The 15995-nt window shown below is 41.0% G+C and overlaps 1 protein-coding gene across 1 annotated transcript in view; it reads right to left on the reverse strand.

The window, feature by feature from the left end:
* Positions 1–15995, reverse strand: part of ADAMTS9 (ADAM metallopeptidase with thrombospondin type 1 motif 9) — a 156428-nt gene that overhangs the window by 86444 nt on the left and 53989 nt on the right. The window contains exons 17-21 of the mRNA XM_069473779.1: positions 7647–7813; positions 7425–7554; positions 6690–6816; positions 1386–1596; positions 365–529 (exon numbers count right to left, since the gene is read on the reverse strand). Coding sequence (XP_069329880.1) covers positions 365–529; positions 1386–1596; positions 6690–6816; positions 7425–7554; positions 7647–7813 — 800 coding nt within the window. The remainder of the gene's footprint in view (positions 1–364; positions 530–1385; positions 1597–6689; positions 6817–7424; positions 7555–7646; positions 7814–15995) is intronic.

The following is a 15995-nucleotide window of genomic DNA, read 5'->3' on the forward strand; positions in this document are numbered from 1 at the left end:
CAAAGTTGAAGTAGGAAACCCCATGATGACCTCAGATCTAAGCTAGTATAGATTTATGAAGAATAAAGCCCTAATATCCTTTCAGCAACTTAGCTAGGGCTCAAACAAGAGGGACTGGAACTTCAAACTCATCAACAGAAGCTACCATGGTGGGTGATCCAGCCAAGCCCACAGTGCCTCTGAGGTCACCAGTAGACTAGTCACATCCAGTTCTGCAGTCTTGATGCAGGTGGAGAACTGGAGTTGTTTCCTCAAGGGGAGGTAGGGGAAAGGTACAGCAGGTTTAGCCTTAAACAGACCAGGGGAGCCCCAGAATTAGAGTATCAGAGATGACCTAGGGGAAATAACAGCCCTCCCATCTCACCTCTGACCAGTCTCCAGATTTCCACTGTGGACAACGGAACTCATTGCACCTCTGAACAGTGACTTTCTCCTGATGCGTGCATTTGCTGTCATCTAGCACGTCATTTCGGGTGTTGACACAAATAGCCCTTCTCCTCTGGGTCCCACCATCACAGCTTTTAGAACACTGCAAAGACAAAGAATTAAATAGAACGGTTGCGGAGTTTCTTATGAAGCATGCTCAAGATCCTGGCTATGCTGTCTCTTCCAATCTTTAACTGCGGTCCCCAACCCCTGGGCCGTGGACTGGTACCGGTCCTTGGCCTGTTAGGAACTGGGCCGCACAGAAAGAGGCAAGTGAGCGAAGCTTCATCTGTATTTACAGCCACTCCCCATGGCTCTCATCACTGCATAAGCTCCGCCTCCTGTCAGATCAGCGGCATCAGATTCTCATAGGAGCGTGAACCCTACTGTAAACTGCACATACGAGGGATCTAGGTTGTGCACTCCTTGTGAGAATGTAGTGCCTGATGGTCTGAGGTGGAGCTGAGGTGGTGATGCCCACCTCCCCGCCCCCCAGTCTGTGGCAAAATTGTCTCCCATGAAACCAGTCCCTGGTACCTAAAAGGTTGGGGACTGCTGTTTAAGTAACAACCAACAAACCCTGGCCAACCGTAGTTGTTATTTTGGGGGACATATTTTTGAGTTACCAATTTATTTACCAGGTTTATACTGAAGTCAATATTAGTTCACTGGCATACAAAAATAAAACTGGAAATGGCCTGTGGAGTATGGAAAGGGTTTGGTTGATGTTATTCCACCACTTTAAATTTTCCACGTGCCATGCCCATGTCAGACATTACAAATCAATCAGGGTACTCTTTTCTGCAGGGCTTGAATGAGGTAAGGCATTACAAAGAAATCACGGTTCTCTTTTCCATATAGCCTAAATGGGCCTTCTGAGCACAGCCCTGCAAGGAGCCACCATTGACTAATCAGACTTAGCATCCAAGAGGACTCTCTGTGAATGAGCGCCAACTTACTTCGGTCCAAGCAGAATAGCGCCAGCCGCCGGTGTTACATTCTCCTGAGCATTTTTCCCGGTTGCTTGGTTTGGGGTTACTGCTGCAAAAACTGTCATCAACCTTCTCGGTCTTTCCATCCAGCCTGCTGTATTTGGCACAGTAGATGTCTAGTGTGCGGTAACCCAGACCACACTGGGCACTACATTCACTCCTGCTGGCAACATGCCACCTATGCATCAAAAATGAGAAACCAACGTTGCCATTAAATATATACGCCTTATCTAAATTCAGCTGGGAGAAGAGTTATTTTTTTCTTCCTTAATTCAAATACCATGAGGCTCAAAGCCACAGTCAGTTACTAAAATCCAATTTTAAAGCAACATATCCATATATTTTTCATAGCTGTCAATGTACGTGGCAGTCACAGAATGATAGCAGAGGTCTTATCTTTGTCAAGATTCTCCCCTGATACAGTCAATCTGAAATTCGAGCAACCAAAAGGAAAAAACACATACACACTGGAATTCAACAGAAAAAAAAAACCAATTTTACATTTAAAAGGTTCATGTAACCCACTATGTCATTTGCCTTCTCCTAACAGAGAACCAATGTTGGAAACTCAACCTAGGAACCCTCCTTTCTGTAGACCTATGATAGAAAGTGCTCAATGAACATTCTGTGAATTAATTAAGGAATGAATAATTGGGACTGTAATTGTGAATTTCAAGTGTGCTAAACACTGTGTACATAATATCTGTAAATAAGGATTCTAAATTCCTTGAAGATATAGACTATATTCTATATAATTCAATGATACACGTTTAAAATGAGATTTGAATCTATAAATCTTTGTTGCCTTTGAATCCCCAGTACCTATAATGACACTTTTTGGGCATACAGTAGGTGCTTAGTATATGCTGATGAATCATCTGGTTCTTTTAATGCCCCAGGAACATAGTCAGCAGTGCTTACATTTAAAAAGAGCATAAATAAAATGCCTAAGCTGAATAGAACAGTCGAGATAAATGAGCTTAAAATGTATTTTGTTGATTAGAGTTACAAATCCAGAAAGAATAATTTCTTTATAATCTTTGTTTGATTTCACTCTGGACGGTTAATTCCATAACTGCTCAGAAACTGGGTGGTGTGCGGATTGCTAATGTCCTAGGAGTCCTCCCATGCACACCTGTCCAGGGGGAGGACTCAGGAAAAGGAAGAGGAGTCCTGGCCACATGCTTGCTTGGAATTTCTTGCTAATGCCCCAAAGTAGGTCAGAGTTGACCATTTGGCAAGTAAAGCGGGCTATGGAGGTCTTCTGTTACAGTGACACCCGTACTGGGGGGCTTTGTTCTAACCCGGAAGGTGTTATCGGTGAAGAATTGTAAAACAATGCTTTATCTCATCCTGTCACGGGGCAAACTCTCACTTCCTTCAGGAAGTGAGGCAAAAATGTGGCCCAGTTCAACAGAGGCATCTGGAACTTTCATCTGCTCTTTGATTGCTGGCTACCTTCTCTTTGCCTTTGTCACCATTTCCTATGGAAAGGTTATTTTCCATCCTGGGTATGGGAGGCAGGCGTCCTGCACCCACAAGAGAATACACTAGCAGCTTGGGAGGGCAAAGTAGAGTCTCCCTGACTTTCACACAATCCCCAGAATCTGAGCCGAGGGCCTTGAAGATTCTGTGGAAAGGGCACAGCACCACCTTAGAAAAGATCAGCTCAAAATGCTAACCCTCCGCTTCCTGGTCTTGCCCTGGACGGTGGTCTCAACTTCAGCATTTTGCAATCATTCAGTTCACTTCATGGGAAATAAAATAAATTGTATTTTATTACTATATTTCAGAAAAAGCATATTGCAAAGCATTTGTTACTAAGTGGAAACTGAGAAGAAAACGTGTATGTCTGTGTTGCCGTGAGGGTTGGGGGATTGAATGATTTTCAGAACTACTGAATTGAATAGGTTTCTATATTGCAGAACTTCTCAGGGCCTTCAAAATGGTGATCAGCATTATGAATCTCCACATGGGGAAGGAAATGGTTGGTGAGGCTTCTCACACATAACGGGTTTGCCACGGATCACCCTTGGAAATAGTGATCCACAAACATGCCTTGGGAAAAGCTGTTTTAGAATTTGACCCGTACCTAACAATCCTCTTTCCAGGCTTTCAGTTTTAGACAGAGCCACCTGGCAGTAATTAGCATAAATCATTATTATATTGACTGTTAGGCTGATAGAAGAAAGAACACCTTCTTTAGGCTTGCTTTGTCTTTGTGCATTTTTCAGTGAACAACTTTATTTTTCTAATAATCTGTAAAAGCCAGTAAGATATGAATTTGAATTCTGATAAACAAACATGATCTTCTCTTTAATTTTAGGCATGAATAGACACCTCTTTATTTATGAGGCTTTTGTAAGCTAATCCTAAACTGTTTTTTTCTTTTCACTTTTTAATTCATACCCCTATGGGCTTCACTTCTACCAAAAGACACGGCCACAATCCCTTTACCTTCTTTTTTTTTTTAATCAGTCAGAGGTGCTACTATTACCATCCAACAAGCCTGTGATCTGAGCTACTGTTCTCATTTGGTCTCAGTAGAATTTAAAAAACAAAGTTAGTGACTTTTTCTGAATAGAAATTAGTGGAATTTAGAATAGCATATTTGGCATGCCTACTATATGAAAGAAAAGACTTTAAGCCCCAACTTTACCTAGGCATTATGAAATTATTTTTAATAACCATCAGAGGATGGACTATGGAATCAGAAAGACCTGGGTGTGAATGTCACTTATTAAACTAAGGGACCCTAGGTGAGTCACTTAACGTCACTGAGCCTCAGCTTCCTCATCTGTGAAATGGGGGAAAATAGAATACATTTCATAGGGCTATTTGGGGGGTTCAGTGAGGCAAGGCACATATCGCAGGCATTCAAGAAAAGTATGATTTATTATTATTACTGTTACCCTTGGTGTTTTATTCTCCAACCAAGTTTTAAGGGTCATTAACTCCATATAAGCCAATGAGGAGAAATCCACTTGAGATCTTTTGCATCATCCTACCTAAAAGTCTCTCTCTTTTTTTTTTTTTTATGATCACATTCTAATACTCAAAATGCTTCGTACACACTGGCCTTCTTTGTGATCACAGGAGCATGCTTAGCATGTATTGATCACGAGAGACTCGCCCAGCCGCGGTCTGATTCAGCAGTGGAGAAACGAAAGGTGAGGGGATCCGAGTATGGGAGGGAACAGGAACGGGGCAGAAAACTCATGGGAATTATTTCTTTTCACAGAGGAAGAAAAGCTACATGAAATGGGATCCATGAATATCACCCATCATTATGAAGGAATTAAGAATGAAAACAGCTTTCTCCTGGGGTTTCAGCACCCAGGCTCCCGGGGCAGATGGACTGCACTGGAGCATTGGGATCTCTGCCACGCCTCTAACTAGTTGTGTGACCTTGAGTAATTCGCTTAACTGCTCTTGGCTTCCATTTTCCTTATTGGTAAAATGGTGAAAACATCAAGACCCATGGCCTAGTGTTGTTTCAGGAACTAATTGGGTATTAATTATTTTAATAGGATAATATAAGAACTATCCTATTAATAAAAATATTAACAGGATAATATATAACGGTTAAAAAACAGTTCTTAGTAAATGGTTGACTCTATTACCATTACTTTCAGAGTATTGGGGAATATAGTGATCATTTGATATAAGGCTAATCTAAAGATGTCACCTTACTCAATTCATTAAGGCTGCACTTCAAGTTAGTAACCTAATTATTTTTTTCTGAAAAGACCTTTATCTTTAACTCCAATTTAACTGAATTGGCTGAAACAATGGGTTTACATGGATACTACCTATAACAAGAATACTCCCTAGTACAAATGTCTGCCTTTTAATGTCTTCTTGTCCTTCCACAATGACTTTTGTTGATGCTTTTTTGCAAGCCAATGAGCAAGTAAGTCAGTGACAATGGGAAGTGGGGTAGGGTACAGAAATCCTGGGCTTTGATGTCAGAGCCTTCGGTCAAGACTGGCAAAGATACGGCACTCATGCCACAGCTGCCCTTCTGATTCCCACGGCAGGCATCACTAAGTGATCACAGCACTCCTCTTTTTCTCTCAGAGCCTCAAGAGGGCCTTATAATCCGCACTCTAGCACTATAGGCAGCCAATGCCTCTTGATAGGATTTGACATGGTCACGTAGAACCTTCAAAATGCTTAAGCATTCACTTTGCTACTTATGAATGATGAGATAACCCAGTTCCAGACCACTCTACACTGATAATTTCTCTTCTTAAAAGGAGAATAAAACAAGAACTCATTTTACCTGTATTTCACTGTCAAGAAGACTATATAATACAAGCCTAAGCCTACTTAATATTTAAACATGACACAGTCAACCTTACAGGCAAATGGGAAAGCTTTAGAATTCCCTACCCACCCAGTATTTCCTGCCCCAGATATCATATTTTTCCCAAATATAGAATTTTTTGGATATCAAGACATTTGCATGTAGATTTTCTTCTTGCTCCTTCCATGACTCTACCTTAGTGCATTGCAACTTTTATGTGCATAAGAGTTCTCTGCAGGGTAGCAGACACTCTACGTGGATACAGAACATTATAGGTACTTTGAGGGATGAGGTTCTCCCCTTTTCCCTTTTTCTTTTTTTCTTTTCTTTCTTTTTTTTTTTTTTTTGAGACAGAGTCTCACTCTGCTGCCCAGGCTAGAGTGCCATGGCATCAGCCTAACTCACAGCAACCTCAAACGCCTGGGCTCAGGTGATCCTCCTGCCTCAGCCTCCCGAGTAGCTGAGACTATAGGCATGTGCCACCATGCCCAGCTAATTTTTTCTATATATATTTTTAGTTGTCCATATAATTTCTATTTTTTTTTTTAGTAGAGACGGGGTCTCGCTCTTGCTCAGGCTGGTCTCGAACTCCTGAGCTCAAACAATCCACTCGCCTCAGCCTCCCCTTTTCTTCTGACTTTCAAACCAAATTTTTGCATAAGATGTGACTCAATCGTGATGCTACTATCTAGCTAGTGAGTTGTAAGGATCAAATGAGAATTTTTTTTGGCAAGTGCCATACTCTGTTAGCTACTTTTAATTTTCAGGTGAACAAGGACTCTGCAGGCATATGTCCTTGATAATCAGTTCTGGAGGGATGGAGAATTGGCTAAGCTTATTTCGCCGAAACACAAGAAAGGGGAACTGAAGACCAGTATCCCCCCTTCCCCTTCTCACATGCACAGGGCTCCCACAAGACCCTCACAACTCAGTAGTAAAAATCCTAAAAAACGCAGCCCCACCTCAGGTCACAGTCTGTGCCACAGGGTTCAGTGATGGGTCCTGGCTGGGGCAGCCGATCGCATCTTTGATCAGAAACAGTAAGCTGGTCAGATTCCCTGGTGCAAACAGGTTTTCGTTTCCGTTCCCCTAAGCAGGGAGGAAAAAAAAAATTATTCAGGGAAATTAACCTGTCCCATAAACTATTTCAACCAGGTATTGGCAAACATTTTTTCTTAAGATCTAGACGGTAAATATTTTCAGGATATATGATCTCTGTCACACTACTCATACTCAACCCTGCCATTACAAGACAAAAGCAGCTGCTCGTAGATAATACCTAAACAAATGAGCATGGCTGTGTTCCAATAAAACTTTATTTATAAAAGTGGGCAGCAGGCTGGATTTGGCCCCCTGGCTACAGTTTGCCAACTCCTAATTTAGATAATAAACAAGATAAATAATATAGGATATGACTTCTAAAACCACGTCCCTAGAAAATTAAGGGGGCAGAGCTGATTTTGCTTGGTTTTACACATGTACAAACCTCTTACGATGAGGAAACCTACCATTTCCTGAATCCTTTAAAAAATTCAACTTGCCAGCCTAAAATGACCAGATCGATTCAGAAAAAGCTGACGACAGAACACGTGCAGATAGAAAGACTCCTAGGTTGCACCGATTTGGCTGTTCTTTTAAAAAGGAAAGAGATTTTAAAAACTCTTCCAATCCCCCAACCTCAAACTCAAAGCAGATACCTTGGCAGGGTTTGCTGCATGCTTGCCAAGGCCCATGGCTGTTCCAGTAAAACTGCTGAGGTTTATCTTCAATGGGAATATTGAAGGAATAGCGCACGTCGGGGTTGTACAACTTCCCCACTGACAGAACCTGGAATGTAAGGACAAAATGGAGAGGATGTTTGCGGGCCGGGTGACTCCAGCTGGAAGAAGAGCATGGTGGGCTCATGGTCAAGTTTTTACCTGAAGCAAAAGTTCTTGCTCAATGCGGTCCGTGGAGTTAATTCTTTCCACCACGTTGTCGGAGCCACTGTACTCTATCACGGCATTCCCAACACGGATTTCCCTTTTGGACATTGTGACAACAAAGTCTCCATTTAGCAAGAATTCACCTTTACTGCTTGATAAAGCTGTGAGAAAAGAGAATTCATTAATCTGCTGCCCACGACTGCCTGTTTGAAACATGAAATAACACCTTTACAGGCAGAGTCACAGTGCAAAGAATGTGAACTTTGAGCCAGACAGGCGTGGCTTCAAATCCTAGATTTGCCACTAGCCAGCTGTGTGGCATTTGGGAATCACTTTCCCTCTGTCAGCCTCCATTTATCTCTAAAATAGAGATAAAAACACCTGCCCCTCATGGTATCTGGGAAACACAAAATATAATATAGGGGTTCCAGTTATCATGGGGTTTGTTATATAAGACCCATAGTTACAGGATTATATTAGTAGAGGGAAGCACAAGTGTGGTGATTTGACAATAAGTGCCAGTAAACTGAACACTTACAAAATTGGTACCTCCACAAATCTCTCCATATATTTTAGAATTAGTAGAGCCAATTAAATTTTTGATAAATATTTGTTTGGCAGATGCTGAAATCTGAAAATACATGATTAACAGAATGCTCAAATGTCACCTTTTCAGTGAGCCTCACTGCAGTAGCCAGCCTCAAACATGGCCCCAAAGATCCTTGCTTCCTGGTATTCACACTTTGTGTCATCTCCTCCCACAATGAATAAGAATTACTGTGTGATCACTGAGATTAATGCAGAAATGACAGAGTACCATTTCTGAGGCAAGGGCAAAGGCATTGTGGCTTTGCCTTGCTCTTCCTTGGACTACTGGTTTTGGGAGAAGCCAGCTGCCATGTCGTAAGGATACTTAAGAAGCCCATGGAGAGGCCTCCTGCAAACATCAGTGAAAAGCTGGAGCCTTCTGCCAAAAGCTCCAAGTCATATGGGATGTGGACCCTTCAGTCCCAGTCAAGCCTTCAGATAACACCACAGGCCTACCTGCCATCTTGACTATAACCTCATGAGAAACCTTAAGCCATTAATACCCAGCTACGCTGCTGCTTATTTCCTTACATAAGAAACTGAGATACAATACGTATTTGTTGTTCTAATGTCTTGAGATAACTTGTTACACAGTAAAAGATTAATATACACCTACCCAGACCATTCTTTTTAAAACTGCAACCTCCTCCCACTGCCAGCACAGATTTCATATTTCTTATCCCTTTTCCCACCCTAATTTTTCTCCGTGGCACTTTGTTTATGCTCTCTCTCCCCAAAGAAGGACTTAAGCTCCATGAGGGCAAGGAGGTTGGAACTGTTTTATTCACTACTATACCACAGCTTCTGAAAGAGCACACGGCAGGTGCTCCAGATCTTGCAAAAGATGAAAAAATAAATCAGTGATACTGAAAAAGTGATGCTGCCGAACTTCTTGAATCAAGTGTCAAAATAATGGCCAAATGAGGACCTGACAGAGTTATTAGACCAGTTGTGGAATCTAAAGTAGTCAAACTCATGGCAACAGAGAGCAGAATGGTGGTCGTCAGGGGCAGGAGGGAGGGAGAATGGGGAGATGTTGGTCAAAGGGTACAAAGTTTCAGTTATGCAAGATGGATACATTCTGATGTAAGACAATGTGGCTAGTTGACCATACTGTACTACATACTTGAATTTTACTTAAGGGTAGATCTTAAGTGTTCCCACCAAACACACACATACATACTTTAAAAAAAAAAAAAAAGAATAGAGGGAAGGAAGAAGGAATGAATAAAAGAATGAAGAAAGAAAAAAAAAAACAAAAGAAAATGGTAACTATGTGTAGTGACAGATATGTTAATTAGCTTGGTTTTGGTGATTATTTCACAATGCATAGGAATATCAAACATCAAGTTGAACCCCTTAAATACATACTATTTTTATTTGTTAACTGTACTTCAATAAAGCTGAAAAAAAAAAAAAAAACAAAGAAAAGGAAAGCAAATTGATAAGGAGGATGAGATAATAGCTGCTTCAGAAAGAATAATTTATTTATCCAAGGACCAAGAGAGATTCTTGGTAAAGTTAATGAATCCTTTGAAAGTTTTTTAAAAATTGACTCCCTTTCAGATTTTACTGTGAAATCCAAACTTTAAGTCAAGAATGTACTACGGTGCTATCATATGACATAATATGGAAAACTTATGCAAAAATATTTATCAATTGCTTTATTCTTTCCAAAACTTCAGCATGATTAGAATAAAAACATAATTTTGTTGACTGTAAGACCAAATAAATTTATTTTCATATTTTTGTATTAATTTCTCAAGAAAAAAATCTCAATCATATCTTTTCCCTCTAGTATTTATTACAACGTTTTGGTATCATTTTCAGTTCTGCTGTTTCTCCCCAGTCCACTGCCCCTTGAATAACGAGTTCTCCTGAGTATCGGTCTTGACATGAACCAGGTACTCAATAAATCAGAGCTATTAAACATTTGGGCCCTGAACAAAATGTTAGAAAAAGGCTCTCTGACCTTTCGTAATTTGTGCCCTATGAGCAAATTCCAGCAGTGAGGAAACCCTTGAAATGTACTTAGGTGAATAAAAGAAACAAGGAGATTTAACTCGTATATGGTAAATAGGCGTCCTCCCAGGCACCAATGTTAATCATTTGGTACTAGCTGCCTGAGAAACCATGTAGAACAGGGTTCACGGACGACACCACGGCTCAGCATCATATTAATAATATCTGTCTTGGTTGTGCAATGAGGAATGGCCAAGTCATCTTAGGTATTTGCCAGGTCCTAACTCATCTTTCACTGATCCAGGTGATGTACTGTCTTTTACCACTCAGGCGAGAAGTGATTTGTATATAAAAGAGACTTCGAGGATTTAGGTTAAATAGGTATTATACTCTTATGTGCAGATTAAAGAAGGCTGAGATGAAGCTCTGAATGTCCTTTGTGGTTCAGTAGCAGCAGGATCCTCATTTTCTTGGAAATGGGAGCCTCACAGAGTTCATGCAATTGGACACTTTACTGATGCAAGGCTGCTCTTTCTAGGATCAGGAATTAACTGCACTGAATTCTGCTCCCAACCCAGTGTTTCATTTATCAGAATTTCCACCCATGTGAACACCATTTAGCCCCAAGGGAAGAATAAGATGCCTTAATCTGAACTGGTTGGGAAGAACATGGTGACACAGGTAACAGCCAGGATTAGCTTTTAAAAGGATAAAAGACCATCCAACTTCTTGGCTCTAAATCCCTTGATAGTTCCTATTACCTATAGAATATAGTTCAAACTCCTTACATAACCTACCAGTAAATTTACAAATCTTAACCTCACCTATCTTTCCAGTCTCACCATTCACTCCTACCGATAAACCTAAATTTCCAGGCCTGTATATCCCCTGGTCAGTCATATATTTTTCTACCTGGAAGCAGTAAACTAAAGTGGTTAAGGCTATAACATCTGGAGTCAGACCCATAAGGATTCCAATTCTTCACATTTTCTGTTTGTGTAACGTTGGATAAGTAACTTAAGCTCTCTAAGCCTCAGTTTCATCCTCTGTATAATGGGTTTCTTACAGGATTGTTAGGTGGATTAAACAAGATAGTGCATAGTGGGGCTTTAGTTCCTGGCAGACCATAATGCCTTTTACATGCACTGTCTCCTTATCACACCTCTATGAGGCAGGGTCTCTTACAGATGCCAATTTATGGATGAGAAAAGCACGACCTAGAGATTATTAATTTCCCAAGGCCAGATGGCTGCTAATCAAGGAAATCTATTTCCAGAGCCTGTTAACCACTAAAATTTTTCAAGAAGGGAGTCAACAATGCTTGTTAAATTAGTGAATGAATTCAAGCACTTTCTCTTGCATACAAATAGAAACTAAATATGCTTAGGTTACAGATTTTTAAAAATTTAAATTGTTCATTTTGCTAGCCTACACAAGCCCTTTAGCAAACTAACCATTTAAAAACTCACTTTCGTCAGCCCAAGAAAAGTCCCAACCCATAGTAGGTGCTCAATCGATGATGTTGAAAGAATGTGTGATGGATGGAACCTGACGCTCGTGACAAGGAGAACAGAGAGCTTCCAGCCAAACGACTTTTCCCAATCAGTGTAAACCTCTGACAGCCTCGTTTCGCCTGCAGCTCCTGCAGCGTGAGGTCTACCAGCCATGCAAGATGCAGGAGTTTCAGTGGGTCACTGATTGGAGCCGAGGTCGTTTCCGCGGCACCTCGGGCATCCTGAGGCTGCTGTCCAGCGCGGGTCACTCACACGGTGATGGCCTGATGTGCTGTCAACAAAATCACCCAACTCTTCCAAGCGAAGTCACATACTAGCTACCCAGCTGATGTTTCACTAATAAGGGGGAACTGAAATGTCACATGCCAGTTCTGTAAATTAAGTGATAATCCAGTTTGGTTATGTTCAAAGAGTGATGCTCTATTTTAGGTTAATTGGTGGGGGGGAGGGGTCTTTTCCAATGTCTCCAGGCTTCCTCTCATGCTTATGCTGACTTGGGGTACTTCATCCTTCACCGCACGTTCTTTATTCCCATCAACAGTGAGTCGGGAATGAGATAGGAGCTCAAATGACAGAAGGCTCCTCTTAGGATCTGCTCTGATAAACAGTTACGCCCCAGACGTCCTTAAAATCATCAGATGAAAAGAAACTCCTCCTTCGTCTTGCACTGGATCGATTCCTGTCTTCTCATTGCCACAATTAATCCAGGACTAAGTGTACTGGAGACAAATAAGCGTCACAAAAATGTCTACTTTTTCTTCTAAAGAGATATGAACATGGTGGCCCTGGGTACAACTTGGCTTTAACTCAACAGGAGGGAGGGGCCCATGAGAAAGGATGACCTTTGACAGAGAGGCTTTCTGCTTCGGTACCTTGTGAAACAAATAGTTTCCTGAAAACAACAGTCTAATGCCCAACCTCCCACTAATGCGATTAGGGGAGCTAATTTCCTGGGTTGGTTTCCCTCCCATTGCACCCATCAGAACCGGGTTGCTACAAAGGCCCTCTCTCCTGGAAATTGCTCCCTTACCAAAACACGCAGAAGAGTATGGCTTGAGTGACGTTTAAAGAAACACGAGGGATAAGGATGAAGATTGCTTAGCAACAGAACAGCTGCGACTGGACTCCCGCAAGACACAGCATGGGTTGCAAAACCTTCTCGGGCATTTGCTGCACCTTCCTTGAAGCCAAGAGTAAACATTTACACACCCCAGACTTGATGACAACATCAAATTCTTCCTAACTTGTTAAGTAACCACTGTGGGGTTCAAAGGCTCTGAGGTCTTGACTTTCACACTCGGTGGCCTGTGACTTGCAATCTATGCCCGCACGCTTTTCATTTGCTTCCAGAGACACTTTGCTAAGCCAACAGGTGACTTTCCCATAATATTCCATTAAAGAGCCATGACTGGCTCAGACTGCCTGTCCCCGATGACAAATCTTCTTTAATTTTGTTTTCATCCTCTACAAGGAGATTAAGAAACCTCCAGTGAGAAATAAAAGGTTATCAGGAGGCCCGCCCCAAATTCAGGCGCCTGAGGTGGGCTGATTAAGTGGAACTGAATTGAGGCCGCTACTTGGAGGGAGATTATTTTTCCAAGAAGGAGAAGAATAGAAGAAACTCCTTCTCCCTTTCGAGGAGAAGAAAGGAGCAACTCAATGTGGCTTTCAGCTCTCAGGAAATCAATTTATAAAGGAGGTTGCAGGCAGTGCAGCTTGATTTAATTAGGAAGTAGTAAGGACACAGCAGTCACATGCTCAAATTTATAACCAAGCATATGAAAAAAATACAGATTTTATACAGTGGTAGAAGGAGAAATGCTGAATTCCCCCCAAATAATTTGAAAACAGTCCCCATGAACTTTGTTAATTCTCTTAAAAAGTCAACACTCCTTTGGATATTTAGGGTGGTGAAAAGCCAATGTAGCCATTGAATAATTAATTCTGAGTAAGACAGTATGGCCTTTGAAAGAAGGGATGAATTGTATTTCCAAGGTAACCCGTATTCTCCATTAAGTACATAGTAGATACTCAGAAGACAGCATGAACAATGGCTGCTCAGCAATTCAACATTACCTCATACCTGCCATGTGTACAGTTTGTATCAGGAGCTAAAGATGTAAAGACACAGCCCTGACCTTAAAACACTAGTGGGCATATGGATAAATATATAACAAGTCTTCTCAACTCGGTTGAGAGCAACTCCAACCTTTCCATTGCTCAGGTCAAAGCCCTGGCGTTTTTGTCTCTTCTTGACTTCTTTACACCTTTGACTCCTGTCTTTCTCTCACCCACCATATTCAATCCACCAACAAATCATGATGGCTCTGACTTCCAAAGACATCCAGAATTGACCACACGCTGCCAACTCCACTGCTCCTGCCTGGGACCAAGCCACCAGCATCTCCCTCCTGGATTACTGCAATGACTGCCTAATCAATGTCACTGCTTCTGCCCTGCACCCTTCTCTTCTCAACATACCAGCCAGAGTGCACCTTTAGAAACACAAATGCAATTATATCACATCATTCCTCTGCTCAAAACTTCCTGTGGCCCCTCATGTCTCTCAGAGTCCAAGCCAAAGTCCTTCCAATGGTTATGTGGCCCTCTATGACCTAGTCCTGTTACCTGTTCAACTTCATCTAGGACTGTCCTCCATGCTTCCTCAGCAACAGCCACACTGGCCTCCCTCTGTTCTTCCAACAATTCAAACATGCCCCTACTTCAAGGACTTTGCAGTGGCTGTTCCCTCTACCTGGAATGCTCTTCTCCCACAAAGCCTGTTATGTCTCTCCATGATTCAGACATTTCAATGCCACTGTCCCTACCCCACCCTTGGTATCCCAATTTCTTTTATGGTGCTCTGATTTCTAATAGCACATATCACCTTCTAATAGTATAGAGTTTGCTTATCTGTTAAGTTATTGTTTATTTTCTATCTCCCCTCACTAAAAAGTAAACTCTAACAAGAAAGGAATTTTCATTATTTTTTGGTCTGTTTTGTTCATTGTGCCTAGAACAGCGCCTGGCCCATATTAAATAAGCAAATGAATGAATGGAGATACACAGCAAAAAATGCTAAATGGGGTCATATATAAATATTACACTTGACCAGCATGCTTGGCTAAAACATCACTGACTATGCAAGATTTCATGTAGACACTCCAAAATACAGATATATATTCTATTTTGACTCAAAAAATACTCATTTACTGGCTCAATATATCCAAATTTTGGATTAAGCCTCTATAGAGGCTATATTCAGATGGATAGAGTTCCTGTCTGAATATTATAAGAAACAAATTACATTCATTTCTTATAAAAATTGCCTAGACAATCACAAAGATGTGGGAACAACCCAAGTGCTCATCAATACATAAGTAGATATAAAACATGGTATATGTATACCATGCAGTACTACTCAACCATAAAAAAATGATGATCTAGTATGTTTTGTAACAACCTGGATGGAATTGGAGACCACTCTTCTAAGTGAAGTATTGCAAGAATGGAAAAACAAACACGACATATACTCAATACTAAACTGGAACTAGTCAATCAACACTTATGTGCACATATGGAAGTAAAACTCAATGGAAATCAAGTAGGTGGGAGGGAGGAAGAGGGGATGCATACATTCACACCTAACTGATATAATGCACACTATCTAGGTGAAGGGCACACTTATAACTTTGACTCAAACAGTACAAAAGCAAAAATGTAACCAAAAGATGTGTACCCCGTAACATTCTGAAATAAAAAAAAATATGAAATCAGAGACAAATAAATTTCCTTCTACTGCATTTTAAGTTTACAGAGAAAAAAACAATCCAACTGAAGTCACAGTTTGTGAAAATACCTCAAAAAAGAGAGGAGAGAAAATAAAAGTTTATAATGTTTGGAAACTTTAAAAAAATAAACAAATAAAATTAAAAAAAATAAAAATTGACTGCCCTGATTTCTTCTAGATATGAGTGCAAGCCATGCCGCTCTTCTCGGCTGGGAGGAGTCCAGTTGTACAAGGCTGAATCTTTTTCACTCATTACTCCCCATGTCCTTCTTTTAAATGCCAGTTGAGCAAATTTCATAATCACTTGTGGCAGTTTACAAAATATTGAATCGAAGTGGGATTGGACTGAGAAAACTGTCGCAAACCAACACAGGGTCCTTAGTATGTTGTGGTTTAAATATAAGGAACAGATATGAATTAATCACGTATCTGGACTCAGTGAGGGAAGATAAAGACTCTGTAAAGAACAAAGTGGGCCATTCTAGAAAT

Source organism: Eulemur rufifrons, chromosome 7 (genome assembly GCF_041146395.1).
Source record: "Eulemur rufifrons isolate Redbay chromosome 7, OSU_ERuf_1, whole genome shotgun sequence".
Classification (NCBI taxonomy): domain Eukaryota; kingdom Metazoa; phylum Chordata; class Mammalia; order Primates; family Lemuridae; genus Eulemur; species Eulemur rufifrons.